At 41.7% G+C, this 14,649-nt stretch overlaps 1 protein-coding gene across 4 annotated transcripts in view; it reads left to right on the top strand.

The window, feature by feature from the left end:
* The window catches only part of MTA1 (metastasis associated 1), a 127,813-nt gene that overhangs the window by 93,578 nt on the left and 19,586 nt on the right, over nt 1-14,649 (top strand). For 3 of the 4 annotated variants that reach the window (XM_014605207.3, XM_006259952.4, XM_014605210.3), the window contains exons 15-17: nt 120-209; nt 4,672-4,824; nt 6,073-6,108. In XM_014605207.3, the coding sequence (XP_014460693.1) occupies nt 120-209; nt 4,672-4,824; nt 6,073-6,108 (279 nt within the window). The remainder of the gene's footprint in view (nt 1-119; nt 210-4,671; nt 4,825-6,072; nt 6,109-14,649) is intronic. The other variant, XM_059728259.1, reaches the window with a different exon arrangement.

Below are 14,649 nucleotides of genomic sequence, written 5' to 3'. Positions count from 1 at the left end.
TCCATAAACATTATTTTGTTTGAGAGAGCTCTCCAGCAGAGTTGATGTGTACTTAGTTGGGAATTACATTGATGTTGTAATATGAATGCTTTCCTCTCACCCTGATATATTCTTTGCAGGTACAGCACGCTTACCAGAAGCATCAGAAAATCCGTTGTTGTTGAAGCAAGTTGTTCGAAAGCCTTTAGAAGCAGTACTGCGTTATTTAGGTAAAAATATTGGCAAATTTGTTTCACTGTTTGCCTATATTCATCGTGCTTGGGCTGGAAAAATAAGATTCCTCTGAAAAAGCCTTATTATTCTGGAGAATACAGTGTCAGTGTTCTGAAATATTTCAGTTAGTAGGCAACTGTCACCTTCTGAAATGGGAAGATTCATATGGTACCTGCACCCTTATTTTTCTTTCTGTTCTCCCTGCTTCACACAAATATGGTAGCTTAACAATTTACTGCTATGTGTCTACTGCCTTATTGGACACTTCTGTTTTTGGGGGTTGTGATATAGCAGGGGTGGGCAAAATATGGCCTGCGGGCCGGATCCGGCCCACGAGGCCATTCTATCTGGCCTGTGGGGCCCCTAAAAAATGTAGAAAATTAATATTTCTCTGCCCTTGGTTCCTGTCAAAAATGACAGGAACCAAGGGCAGTAGGACCCAGGGGAAGCCCAGTGGGCTCCAACAATAGCGGGACCTGCCCAACCCTGCCCCCCCAGCTGGAAGCCCCTCCTGGGCCTTCTGGCCTGGGAGCACGTGGCTGTCCTGCACCGGAACCGCCGGGGGGGGGGAAGGGTGGGGGGACCCTGGGCAGGGAAGGAGTGCGCGGGGAGGAGGGGAAGCAGTCCCTTCCCTGCCCCATGGCCAGCACCCTGTGCTACAGCTGCTCGCAGCCCACATGGGGCTGCCTGTGCCTGCTCTGGACAGCCCTGTGCGTGCTGCGAGCGGCTGCAGCAGGGAGCGCTAGCCACAGGGTGGGGGAGGGGGCTGCTTTTCCCCTCTGCGCTCAGCTTTTCCCTGGGCTCCTTCCCTGCGCGGAGAAAAGGGGCCCCTTGCCCACCCCATGGCCGGCACTCCCTGCTGCAGCCGCTCACAGCCCATGCAGGGATGTCTGGAGCAGGCACAGGTAGCCCAAGGCTGGCTGCGAGCCGCTGCAGTGTGGGGCACCGGGCATGGGGCAGGTGAGGGGCTGCTTCCCTCTCCCTCCCCCCCTCCGCCATGCTCAGCACCACCTTGTAACCCAGCCCAAGCTGGCAGCAGGGCCGGGTTACAAGCTGGTGCTGAGCACGGGGAAGAGCGGCCCCTCACTTGCTATGTGGCCGGTGCCTGGTGCTGCAGCTGCTTGCAGTCCCTGTGGGGCTACCTGTGCCTGCTCCAGACATCCCCATGTGGGCTGCGAGCAGCTGCAGCAGGGAGTGCTGGCCATGGGGTGGGCAAGGGGCCGCTTTTCCCCACTGGCAAGCAGGGGGTTGGGGCTGTGTGCTGCCCCTCACCTGTACCACGAGGCTGGGGGGGCACTGGGTGTGAGTGGGTGGGGAACCAGTGGGAGCATGGGGCCCATACTGGTGCCGCAGGGCCAGCACCGGCGGGGCCCAGAGCAGGGCAGCAGGGGGTATAGGGTCGCAGACGGCAAGGTCTCTATGGAGCCGAGCCAGCTCCCCCCTCTCCCTGCTGGTGCAGCCCAGCCCAGCTCCACAGGCCCCTGCCAGCCTACACCCCACTTTGGGCCCCACTGGTGCTGGCCCTGGGACATTGGTCCCAAGATGGTGACCAGGGGGTGGGGCACCTGTCAAGGGGCGGGGCTACCCATGTGGCCCTTGACAGCCTGCCAAAACTGGGTAAGCGGCCCTCCGCCCGAATTAATTGCTTGCCCCTGTGATATAGTCTCCTTTCTGTTTTGTATTTGGTGCCTGGATTGGTGATTTGATATGCAAGTGAAATCTTCTGGGAATGACTAGTTTGGTTTACAGTCCCACCCTGGTTTTAACCAAATGTAATTCCGTGTGTGTGTGTGTGTGTGTGTGTGATGTCCTCTCCCTAGCCCCATCCTTTCCCCTCCCCCCAATCTATCTGTCTCAGTTGTAAATAGCCCCAGTATACAGGGCTTTTTCTGTGAAGATAGAATAGTGCTACTATCACTACTATTCCAAAGCCCTATCTGCAGCTTCCATTCATGGTCTCACCATCTTAGTCTTGGTTTTCAGCACCTCTTCTGTCTAAGAGTTGGACCTCCCTTTAGATTATCCATATCACAGAATCGCTGTATAGAGGGCAAATAACTGATCAATATGTCACCGGGGCTTACTAGACAATGAACTGGGACTTGTTTTCTTGAGGACATAAGCCTTTGAGAGTAAACTTTTTGTAGTGGAAAAAAGGTTGAGGCATAGGAATCAAGTGGGAGACTGATTAGTACTTGGGTACAAGAACTTGTGGTAAGATCTAGGCATTGGCAGCAACTTGGCAGGTGGTTCTCTCCCATCTGGACATAAGCAGGCTCCATGTGCAACCATGGAATTAGTCTGTACTAATACTGCAAGTCATAGCAAATGTGCATCATAAGTTTTATTTAAAGGAGAGAATCCCTTGAGAGGGGTTGTCAAATAACAGTATTGGTACAAGATGTAGTTGGTAGTACATTATTGGCAGTTGAATGTGTTTTGGGAGATGAGTAACTTAACTGGTATGTAGCCTGGCATCAGACTATAACTCTAACTGCATATTAATTAAAAAAAAAAATAAAAAAATGAAAGGCCTTGTGTCCTTCCACTGTGACATAGCAGGATAAGAGAAATAGCAGAGAAGGTTGCATTAAACTTCTTCACAATTAGCAGGGATCTTTTAAGTTGATTTATTTAACCTCCTTTACTTTGTTACCTTTAAAAATAGAAATAAGGGAACCTGAACTCCTTGATTACTCTGCCCTCTCCTGTATTGTACAGACGAGCTGTCTCTCAGCAGTAGTTTGTGGCCAGACAACCACTGTCACCTCAATTGCTGCTGAAGCTGAAAGTTAATGCCTCTAATACTTTGATTAAATAGCAAGTGAATTTAAACTAACTAGTGGCAACAAAACTGCTCCTGCAGGACAGCCAGGCACCAAAGAACACTGTCACGTTGTTGTTGTTGTTGTCATCAGCATCTCCTTAGCTGACTCTAGCTTGCATCCTGTACGCTTGCCAGGTTAGGGTAAATACTACATTAGGGGGCCTTTAACAGCTCCCAGTTTAGCAGTCTTAAAGCACCCTGGCCACTTCTCTAGATGGCTGAGTGTTGTGGGTGTGGGGTTGACAGTTTCCCTACAGGCTTTGGCTTTAGCACCTAGAGCACTATTCAGGTTGCTTTTAGATCATAAAAGGTTGACTTGGGGTCTGCGTAAAGGAACCCAATTCAGCAGCAAAGCTAATTGCGGTGAGTCTGACAAGAAGCATTGAAATTAGTTTGTTCCTTTTGAGCCTTTTTTTAATAAGGTACCACAAACTTCAGTTTGTATTGCATTTATTGAAACAACTTGCTGCTTTTTATATTAGTACTGAGCATTTAATCAAAACCCTCTGTAACAATGAAGAGATTGACAAACTTCCTAAGCTGTATGTATGCAGTACAATCAAATGCAGCCACTAAAAGGATCTATGGAAGCTTTATGCCTCTCTGAATCAGTCTCTAAGGTGTCACCTTGCCTGTCTTCTTCCTGATTGAAAAGAGCTGAAGCTTTGTCCTTGGATCCTTGACAAATCCCTACTCCATGTGAAATAAGGAGCATCTGATCTCTAGTGCCTGCAGGGAACCTGACCTTTAGTTTTGCAGGCCTTATCTGAAAATAAATGCTTCAGTAGTGTAATGAAGAGAGGTTTCCAATTTAGCTATTAGTCTGGAAATTAACAGTGGGTAGATTATCTGACAAGCTGGGGAGAGTGTCAGGGCCCAGTAGCTTTTGTAATAAAATCTTCAGAGCTCTCATGGTCCTTTTTGCTATTTCAGTCAGAGCTGTGAGTCCATTGTTAGAGCAGAGAGCAATCTTCACTTTTAACCCCCTGTTTGCAGTTGCCAGCAACTTTCTCAAAAGCTTTTCCTTTGGTCTGCCTCTGATTGCTTTCTCCCTCTGTCAAAAGGTTAGATTTAAATTCCATGCATGTTCTTTTTAGTTTTGTTTTCTGAATCTTCATTGGCTTGGCCAGTTTAGCACTTCTGTTTGTACAGTAATGATGAAATTGGTGAAGTTGTCACATTCTGGCATCCTGCGGGTATTCCATGACTGCTCAAAGATCTTGTATGGAACAGCACAGAAATTATTCTGGAATACAGAGCTTTAGAAAAGACTATATAAGGCTCCTTTCTGCTGACTTTTGTTTTAGGACAACTGTATTAAATGAGTTGTGGCACAGGTTAAACATCCTTAATGGAGCTGCTTAAGTAAATTTACACTGCTTTGTACAGCCAGCAAATCTCTTTGAGTTATGACCAAAATCAGAAGGTGATTTGTATTTGGCCCCTTTACACTGACTCTGTATTTCTTTACATATATGTAGGTGTAAATAAATGTAAGGCATTTAGTATTTATGAGTTTGCTAGTGGTAAAAGGGGTGCATCATCCACCCTCTCTGAGATTTGTTCTTTGTTTGGATGTATAATTGCCATTTATCTACTAACAAAGATGATACGTTACTGTTTTACAACAGAGTCACATCCATGTCCTCCAAAACCAGACCCTGTAAAGAGTTTATCCAGTTCTCTCAACAATCTGACTCCTGCCAAGTTCACACCTGTCATTAACAATGGTTCTCCAACTATCCTGGGAAAAAGAAGCTATGAGCAACACAATGGGATGGATGGTAAATATTTTCTGGTATATGTATATTGTCATCCATGTAGAGGATTTCTTTTATCATCACACATAGCACTCTTCTTAATAGTCTGTTGTAAGGTTTTACCAGTAGCCAGTATCTATCCACATATGATTGAGGAGGGATAGCTTTTTATTTTAAAAGCTTAGTAATTTCAAACACAAAGACAGGTTTTCCAGTTTTAGCTTTTCTGTGGAGAGAAAAATAATATATATAAAAACTTGTGTGGAAAAGAAGTGTGCTATCTAGGTAGTACATCTGTATAGTTACCTTGCTAATGGAACTCTGACTGCACCTTGAGGTCAGGTTAAAGCAGGCAATCTCAGCATTGTGAACATAAAAACAACCCTCTTTTCTTATGATTAAGATAGCAATTACTACAAAATGTTTCCCAAGCTATGCCTCTCATATTTAAAATTTTACTCCTTTTCAGCCATAGGAAGCTGTCCAAATTATAGGTAGCTATAAGTGGATTGCCTGGGTTTAGCTGAAGTTATCAAGGGTTGCTTGCCAGGGAGGATGGGAGGCCCGTAAGTTAGTAGAAGCAGGAGAGCCTTGCCTTGCTTTGTCTTAACCAAAGCCAGACCTCTCCTTTTCCTGTTTCTCCTTTTGAGGGTCTCCTCTTACTGTTGATGCTTCCTGTCTCTTCAGCAGCACGGGGAAGGCAGCATGTGCTTGCACAGGGGAGATGAAAGTGGGCCATTCCTGACATGGATTCCAGAGTGCTGGCCTGAATAGCTAGCTATAGCTGAAAACTGTCCAGAAAAGTGAAGCCAGCTGCTTAGTTGAGGATGAGAAGGCATATTCAGATGGCTTTAACAAGAATAAGAAAGCAGAGCATGGCTTGCCTTAGAGAGGTGTAGCTGCAAGTTGACTTAAGTGACTGGGACAGGGCAGAGATAAAAATGTAATGGCTTCTGATTTTCCCCAGTAGTGAACAAAACTAGCAGTTATGTTATCTTATCGGTTCTTTGCCTATCTGTCCAGTCTCCATAAACTCCTTGTGCTGCATTACTGCGATTTATCCTTGTATTGCAATATAGCCAAACAGAATCTTTCCCTTCTTTGTGTTTTTATTTTTCACTTGAGTTAGTATTTGTATTTTAAGACAAACTACAAATAGCACCTGATGTTTTACTGTTTACATTCTTAATATTGAAGCTTGTAAAAAATACTATTGTTCAGATTGCTGATGTGGTGTTTTTTTCTCTTTTCTGTTCACTTGTGCTCTGTCAGGCAACATGAAGAAGCGACTATTGATGCCTAGCAGGGGTAAGACCTTGAAGCTGCGCTCAGCTTATGCTAGGAGAGTGATTTTAATTTCATCTGTTGGCTTCTTTAGTTTGCTTGTCTGTGCTTTTGGCTACTAATGCTGTGCATACATTTTGTGTTGGTGTCTAAATGTTTTTGGGGTAAGCCACCTGTACCCATGGGCTACATTGATTGTTGATTGATTGTTTTCCAGCCTTTTACATACACAAGACTACTTAGTTGTTCCACCTCATTTATTGCATGGAAACGATAACAGAAGAAAATACTCACTTTCAGTTATTACATCCCAAATTATCATGTTGTATTTCTAGTAGCTTTGTAAAAGATATTGAAAGTTTTTAAGCAAGTTAAGGGTAGCTTGAATGAGTGTTTTGTTTCACTATTTCATTTTAAGAAATCCTAAACTCTGCATGTTCTAAGCAAACTTTAAATATCAAAAACATACCAGCCAAGAAAAGAAGATAGTGTAGCAGTTTATACTACAGGGGTGTAGGTTGTAGCCATGTTGCTCTAAGGACGTAGGCAGACAAGGTTCTTTGAGTTAATCTGATATCTTTTATTAGACCAACTTAAATAGTTGGAGAACAATTTTTAAGCAAGCTTTTGGGTTCAAAAACCTTTCATCAGGCTAAGGAAGTTTCAGCAGTTGGTGTGCTCTTCCTGGATGGAATGAAAAGTAAAAAAGCCAGAGGCTGGGCTGGTATGCATACAAGACAGGCAGTCAGTGAAAATGTAGTTTGAGGAGACAGTGGGTGAGACAGGCTGGGTGGGAGAGAAGGGGTGGAGAAGTACCTGGGAAATCAGGTGTCAGGCAGTTTTATACTATAATTTTCAGTCACAATCTTTCATAATGCTGGAGATGTTGCTAGCTCAGTGATTTTCAGCCAAGGCAAGATCTTTTTAATGGCACAATATTATCAATGTTATGTATGCCAAACACCTACACATGAGTCACAAGATAAACCTGGACATTTCAAATAGGAATCCATAATTTTTAAAACATTTAGACCTATTGTGTTTTTTCTGAGTTCTTTGAAGCTGGGATCCTATGATCCCTGCTGACTTCCTGCCCCTGGGGCAGGGGCTGGACTCTATGATCTTCTGAGGTCCCTTCTAGCCCTAATCTATGAAATCTATGAAATTAGAAAAAATCCTCTATTTTCCATGGTCAAAAATGAGTTAAAAATTAAAGCTTGCATTTTCCAAGGGGTGCCTTAAGTCTAAAAAGGTTGAGAACCACTGTGCTGGCTGATAAACCAGTGCTAATATTCATTGAGGAAGAAGGCAACTGGTAATTTCAGTGCCTTGCTTTTAAGTAGCACTTTTTAAAATCCATAGGTTTCAAAGTGCTTTACAGTTAGTAAGCATTATTATCCCCATTTAGAAATGAGAAAATTGAGCCAAATTGGTGTTAAGTGATTTGCTCAGAACAGGAGCCAGTTACCCTAAGTCCTTACCCAGTGTCCTCTCTGTTATATTATGTCTTGGTAGACAACAAAATATTCTATTGTGCTTATTCAGAACGTAATTTTTTAAGCATTTTGACTTTGTTAAATAAGAAAAAAATATTCCCACTAAACAAAGGCACTGCTGTTTTAAAGTCTGTCCCTACCAAGTCTCAAGTTTCGAACTTCTTTTTTTGCCAAAGTGTTTTTTTTTTTTTAAAGAAGTGTGGGAAGATTTTATTTTATTTACAATGGGATTTTTAATTTTTTTTTTTCCATCTGATAGGAGAGAGAAATGATTGTTCTCACACTTTCGAGGCTGGAGGATGTGGGAGAACCTCCTCTCATGAGAACAGCTGTGGAAAACCTCAGTTTTGAATAATTTGGAAAGTCACACATAGTAGATATGACTGGTGTTATTTCATTGCGTGCACTATGGCAAACTGTTGAATACATCCCATAGCTTGCATTAATTAAAAGACCAGGTTGGTGGTGCAGTAGTCAAGTTTTGAACAGTAATGTTAACTTACCAATATTGTTCATTCCCTGTATATTAAGGTTGCCTTTAAACACTTAGTTAATAGGTGAAGCTGAACTTAGCATGAGAACAATCGCTCTTACATTCTCTGATTCTTTTATAAATTAGTAACCCTACTGTTGCACTACAGGTGTTCTCAGCATCAGTTTTAACATCCCTGTTAAAATGCCATGTGCCTCCTTTAACTACTGACCCTAGAAATGGGGGTACCCAAGGCAGTTCTAGCTGCCGAATAGCTCACTGACTTTCTGCAGCTCATAATGATCATAAGGTTGTGGTCCTTTCCCTGCATAACAGCTGATCATCAGTGAAGGAATTGCTGGGTCATTTACTTAGCTGGTGAAGAACTTGTGAGGTCTTGACGGGTTATCTGGTTCAAGTGACAGAAATGGGAGGAGGAGGATCAAATCTTTCCCTAACTCTCCAACTGCCCCCATGAGGTGCTGCATCTTGGAATCAGGCAGGTCCTAGTTATTACAGGTGGATAATCCAGGTTTAGTTTTGTGACTGTTTTTTTTTAACACTGCCTGCTTGCTGATATGAAAGCTTTCTGGTATGTAGTTCAGTGACATTTAAAAATCCCTTCTGCAAAGTGCCCTACCAGCAATCAAGTGCCTGGTCAGAATACATACTGTTTCTTTTCCCTTTTTCCCCCCTGACCTATATATGATGGCTCTCGCTAGGTATATGTAAAACTTTACCAAACACTTACTCTGTATGCCCATAATCCAGCATCTAATGGTTTAAAGCTTTTGTTTTTCTTCCAGCTCCCAGGTAGCGGGAAGAATGGTTTATTATCTGCCCATGTCCCTTTCTTGCATTGTTGGCTTACCTGCTCTTGTGTGTAATTTAAATTTTTGGTTAAAACTTGGTTTTTAGGGAAAGTATTTGAGGCTTGCCAATTTCATGAACACGAATGTTTTCGGACTTCTTGGGTAATTGGAATCCTTACCAAGGTGGCAATCCCCTGTGAGAATACAGGGCGTAAAAATAACTCGGGCCAGATCTGTACTGAGATCTGCTTGGCAATAAAAAGTATATGATGGCATATGGAGCTGGTTGTCTCCATGATTTTATAGTATGATACATGCTAACCAGTAGAACTTGGAGCAGCCTAAAGGACTGAGGTTGTCACGGGTTTCCAAAAGCACTTGCTTCTCAACTGGAGTAGCCCAAAAAGGGCAACAGTGGAAAAGGCGCCATGAAAGTGAAAATAGGGTTCACAAATTCCTACCTCAACAGAAACGCACAGTCTTCCCTTGTAAATGAATATACATACAAGGGATCTGTGAGCTATTATTTATTATCTTTTTAATAGGCCATTTTAGCAGGTTGCCGTTGATTCAGATTTCTATGTTGGGGGATCATGGGTCTCTGCTAGAAAGAGGCACAAAAAAATCTATAGTCTTTTGAATAAGTAATTGCAGCACTGCTGCAGGGATAGTATGACTAACATTTTTCTCTTTACAAGTATAAGTTAGTTTTCAAGTTGCTTGTACTGTTTCTTATATACAACGCATACCTTTCCCCACTAAAATTGGGGTGCATGTATTAAGCAGGGAGTATGTTTTCTTTGCTGGAAAAGAAGCACAGTTGCCAGGATGGTTGCCTCTTGGTACTGGCTTATTTGGTGGAGTCCTCTGTTGACCTTCTCACAGCCATAGCTGTTGGCTGAGCACTTGCAGCTTGTGTCTGAAAAGCAAGTGAGCTGTTGGCTGCATCTTGATGAAGCTTGTGGTGTGGTAGCAACACTTTATATACATAAACTTATTTAAGGGCTGCATAGAGTAAAGAAGTAACAGTCTTGCTTCTGGTCTTGCAAGGGTCTGGGGCCTAACCTTGTATGACATAGTCCTTCCAGAAACTGTTTTCAGGAAGTGTAGAATCCCAAGAGGCAATCTGCAACACCAGGATGTTCCTGTTGCCTTCCCTGCGCTGTCTCCTGGGATGCCATGCTTCATGGATGCTGTCACACAGTTGGCCATGACTCTGAAAGAATCTTTTTTTTCTATGTTCTGTCATCCCAAAACAAGGTGTGTGTGTTTTTTTGAGGAGTGAGTCGTGTGTGATAAAATATGGTACTATGTTTGTCTGCCCATGAGTAAATTTCAGTGAGATATGTTGGCTTCCATTAATGGCTGTGACAACTGACCCAGTAAGATGATTCCATCTTCTCCTTGCTAGCATACTTTCTATTTAGGAGCTATTTATGCAATATGCTTGCATCTGCATGTAGACTGAAAACACTGATTCAGTTAGTTTTTTGTTGTGTAACACCTTAAAATGAAGCTGGCCCTCAAACTCCCAACTCTGGGACATGTTTCACTACAAGTGCCTTTACTGAGACTCATTGCTAAAAGCACTTTGCTACTGGACTTCTACCTCCAAGATCATGGGAAATAGTTTCTGAGCTGACTGCTTTAGAGAGTCAGCTGGACAGATGTGCATAAAGTGAGGAGGTATGGTTACAGGCAAGATCTACACTTGATCTGAGCCTTCAAGAGTTAGTATGAAAGACAGATGCATCTTTGTGTGGAATAAGCTCCATATCTTTTAATTTTTTTGCCTAAAGCAAGCACCTGTATAACTTGTTTGATGCCCAGAAATGCTCAGTGCTTATTTATTTCATTTCAAAATGAGGCAATTTGGCACCTCTTCAAATAAAGCCACTTATTTGGCATCTCAATGTTGAATTAAATAATTTATTTTAATTACCAATGTTAGAAGATTTGACTTGGGGATTTCACCGACCATTAATAAAGATGGTTGATGTTCAGAAATATGTGGCAAGACCTATCATAAATCATAAGGCAGTAATGGACTATCTTAAATATCATCCGTTTCTACAGCAGGTAACGTAGAAATATTGGCATGTTGTTTGCCATTCCTTTTGAAATTGCAAACCTTGTGTCCCTCTTTGTTTTAATAAGATGATGGTGTTAATTTATATCTTTCTATATTGTGAAAGACATGGGCAAACTGCTGCTGTCTCGTTACAACACATTGCAACAAAGTAATTAGAATCTACCCATATATAAAATGGTTTCATGCCTTCAGGTAAATCTACATTACCCTCAATTTTTACTGTTCTCCTGGCATGGTAATTTATAGCACTTGATAAGTTTCAAGATCAAAAACCTTTAAATATATTGATTGGAAGTTGAGAGTTCTATTCAATTATATGGTAATTAATAGTAAATATGTGGTAATTAATGGGAAAATTGTGATTTCTGCGTCCAGAATTTTTTGCTTATATTTGCATTAAATTGATACTTTTATCCCAGTCCAGAAGTCAGAGGGGAGAATTCAACCACAGATATTAAAGGATTAGAGATTCAGCCTTCGGAAGAGTTCATTCAGGAACAGATCCAGTTCATATTCTTTTGAGAAATGCCTGCTTCATCCAGGGTTAAACCTGGGCCTGTTCAGCTCTCTTACTGAATCTCACGCACATGGATAAGTTAGGGCATAACAGATGCTGTACTTTCTTGACAAGCAGCATCTTCTCCTCCCTTTTTGAAGCTGCCGCAAGTATACATTAGTCTATTCCCAGGAGAGTGTGGAGAAAGAAGAATGGAGATTATTATTACCTCTGCATTTGGTACTAGTCTGGCCACTACTGAAATACTGCATCCAGTTCTGTTTCTACACTTCAAAAAGGATGTTGAAACATTGGGAAGAGGTTCAGAGAAGAGCCAAAAGAACAATTAAAGGATTGAAAAACATTACTAATCCTGAAAGACTCAGTGAATGATATCTAGATAACTTATCAAGGAGAAAATTACTTGATTGTGTTCCAGAAATACCTGGTTGCAGGGAATAGAAACTGGTAACAATTCTTGTCAGTTTCTCAGAAAAGTATATAACAAGGTTCAAAGTCTGGAATTTGAAGTAGATAAGATTCAAACTAGAAATAAGGTATGGACTTCCAAGTCAAGAAATATAAATATTGGAACAACTTACCAGCGGCCCCCCACTGAAAACGTTTAAAGCAGGATTGGATGTTGTTGTAGTAGATGTGCTCTAGCCAAACAGCTTCTGTTGAGTGTGAGGTGGAATTAATTCGGAGAGGTCTTGAAACATCTGTTAATCAGGAGATCAGCATAGATCTCAGGGCTCCCTAATAGCCTTAAAAATCTATGAACCAGTTTGAGCTGGCTTTTTTGTCACATCTTGTGGAGAGTTGGGTTGCGACCTTGTAACTCTGCTGAGCTACAGATCCAGATACATGTAGAGGGGCAGTCAGTGCTGCTGTTGGTTTGCAAAAGTTGTCATTCAAGAACAGTTATCCAAGAAGTGCTTTTGTCATCCATAGACTGCTTATTTCTGATGGGCACGGCATTGTTTAAATCCATCCTGCTCTGGGACAGGTTCCTGGAAGTTGTTACTTTCCAAAGTTAGCATGTATCTTAGTACAGATATTGTTCTTGTTGGTATACCCTTTGTGTGTTTGTGTCATGACATGCTTCCACCTTCAGGAGTTCTGAGTTGTAAGTGGTCTCGCACTAGACACACAAGTGGAGAAGTATTTGGACAAGAAAAGGAGATGGTAGGTCTCAGAGGCATAGTGAGAAGTAAAAAAAAAATAAAAAAAAAAAATTAAAAAGATCTCTGGATCTTTGATCAAAGTCCTGATCTCAAATCTCAATGGAAGTGACTCAAGGCCTTTGACCCTTAAAATAAATAAATAAAATCAACACCCCCCCCTTTTGGGCTAAATAATATTTCTGGGAAACGAAATGAGTGTATGGGAAGAATCGTTTAGGTTTGACTTTCTTGAAAATGAAGATCCAAAGAGATTGCAGTAACTAAGAAGAGATATGGGGATGGGGGAGGCTTACAGATGTTGAGGAAAGAAATGCAAGAAGTAATTGCTCACTGAAGACAGGAGGCAATCTTCCTATTCTGTTTTTTGAAAGTGATAGCTAGACCTAATCTCTGTAAATGGGAGGATTGGGCTCACTGAATGCTAATAAAGAGCAGCCTCAGGCAGCGATTATGCATCTGCATAATTCTGTAGATAAATTTAAGACCTTGGAAACCCTGCAAACATGCAATACTGGCAAAAATTTGCAAGGCAAAATATGAGGTTGGAAAATTAGTTATGGGGTGTGGGGACTTTTGGAATGGAAGGGACTTTTGAATAAGCTGAAAAGGTTATGTGAATGAGCAGTAAAGTGTAGTAAGAACTAATAAAAATATGTTCAGCTATATGGAGCACAGCTTGAAATGAAGGGGGGTTGAGATGAATTTAAAAGTATAAAGTAAGTCAGCATGCTGAGTTCCCCTCATGCACCCTCTCTCCATTGCATTTCAGTCAATGGAGATCAGCAAAACTGCATTTACAGACCAAGGCTGAGTTGCAACAAAGATAAGTAAAAGGAAGGGCTCTTGACCAAACACGGTCAAGGATAAGTATAGGATAAGGAGGATAAGTATAGAAATAAATCAAATGTTGAACAGAACAGGACATGTTCTTAGGGCAACTTTCACCAACTTGGAAAATAAACTACTCGGCAATTCTTGCTATTTAGATAGCAACAGGAAACACGTAGTCCCCGACATTGGATTCCACTGGCAATTCTGTCTTCAGCTCAGGACTGCAAATCAGAAGGAAATCTTTCAAAACGTAACTTTTCAGTAATACGTTGGCGACACGGACTAACTTAGTCATGCCTGGATTGTATGAACCTGTAAGAAGCTGCTTGAAGCAGCATGTGCATGAAGGGTCCAGCTAGCTAACTAGTAAGGCTGAGTGAATGATGGATGTTTTGCCTCTGTGGCTAAACAAAAAGAAATTGGGAAATAATTGTTTCAGGATAGGCTGAAATGTATTAATTATTTATTTTTAATTTGGGGTCTGGGACGCAGGGAGGAAGAAAATAAAATAAAACTATTTTGGGTCAACCTGACATTTAAATCAACCCCAAACAGAATAGATTATTTTGTTTTTTGGATTGGATAATCCTTTCTAAAACATTCCCCAGCCCCCTATGCTTTAGACTTTTTCTTTTTAAACCAGAGATGCCATTTTTGAAAGGAAAAGTCATATTTTGAAGCAGAATGTTTTGACATTTTAAAAATCTGTTTGCCCCCATTTCCTTGATTATAACTGTTTGCATGATTTGGCCTGAGTTTGCAAATAGTTTCAGTCCTTCTGAAACTCCATTTTTCAGTGGATTTGCTATTAATTAAAACAATGCCCAATTCTAGTGCTGTGGCTGGTAAAATATCAAATTATGGAATTAGTTTGTGATTGGTCCTATAAACACTTGATAAATCTCATGTATTTATTTCCTAGCTATGTTTTTAATGAACTCTGTTGGCTTCTGTACCTGAAGCAGAATTTACATGGGACATGGTAAACTCATGGAGGGCTAGACTTTGTCTTGCTCTTAGGTAGGCCATGCAAAGGCAGAGGAGAGAATGGGAAACTATGCAGTTGCAGACCAAGTGCTTTTGGGAATTCAGGGACTTCATCCCAGATCATTCGCTGCTCAGTTGTTCCTTGTGAGAAAACGTTAGAACTACGATATTGCCTCATTCACCTATGTGAGC

Source organism: Alligator mississippiensis, chromosome 5, assembly GCF_030867095.1.
Source record: "Alligator mississippiensis isolate rAllMis1 chromosome 5, rAllMis1, whole genome shotgun sequence".
Lineage (NCBI taxonomy): Eukaryota > Metazoa > Chordata > Crocodylia > Alligatoridae > Alligator > Alligator mississippiensis.
Note: the sequence above shows the minus strand (reverse complement) of the source record. Positions and strands in the feature narration are given on the sequence as shown.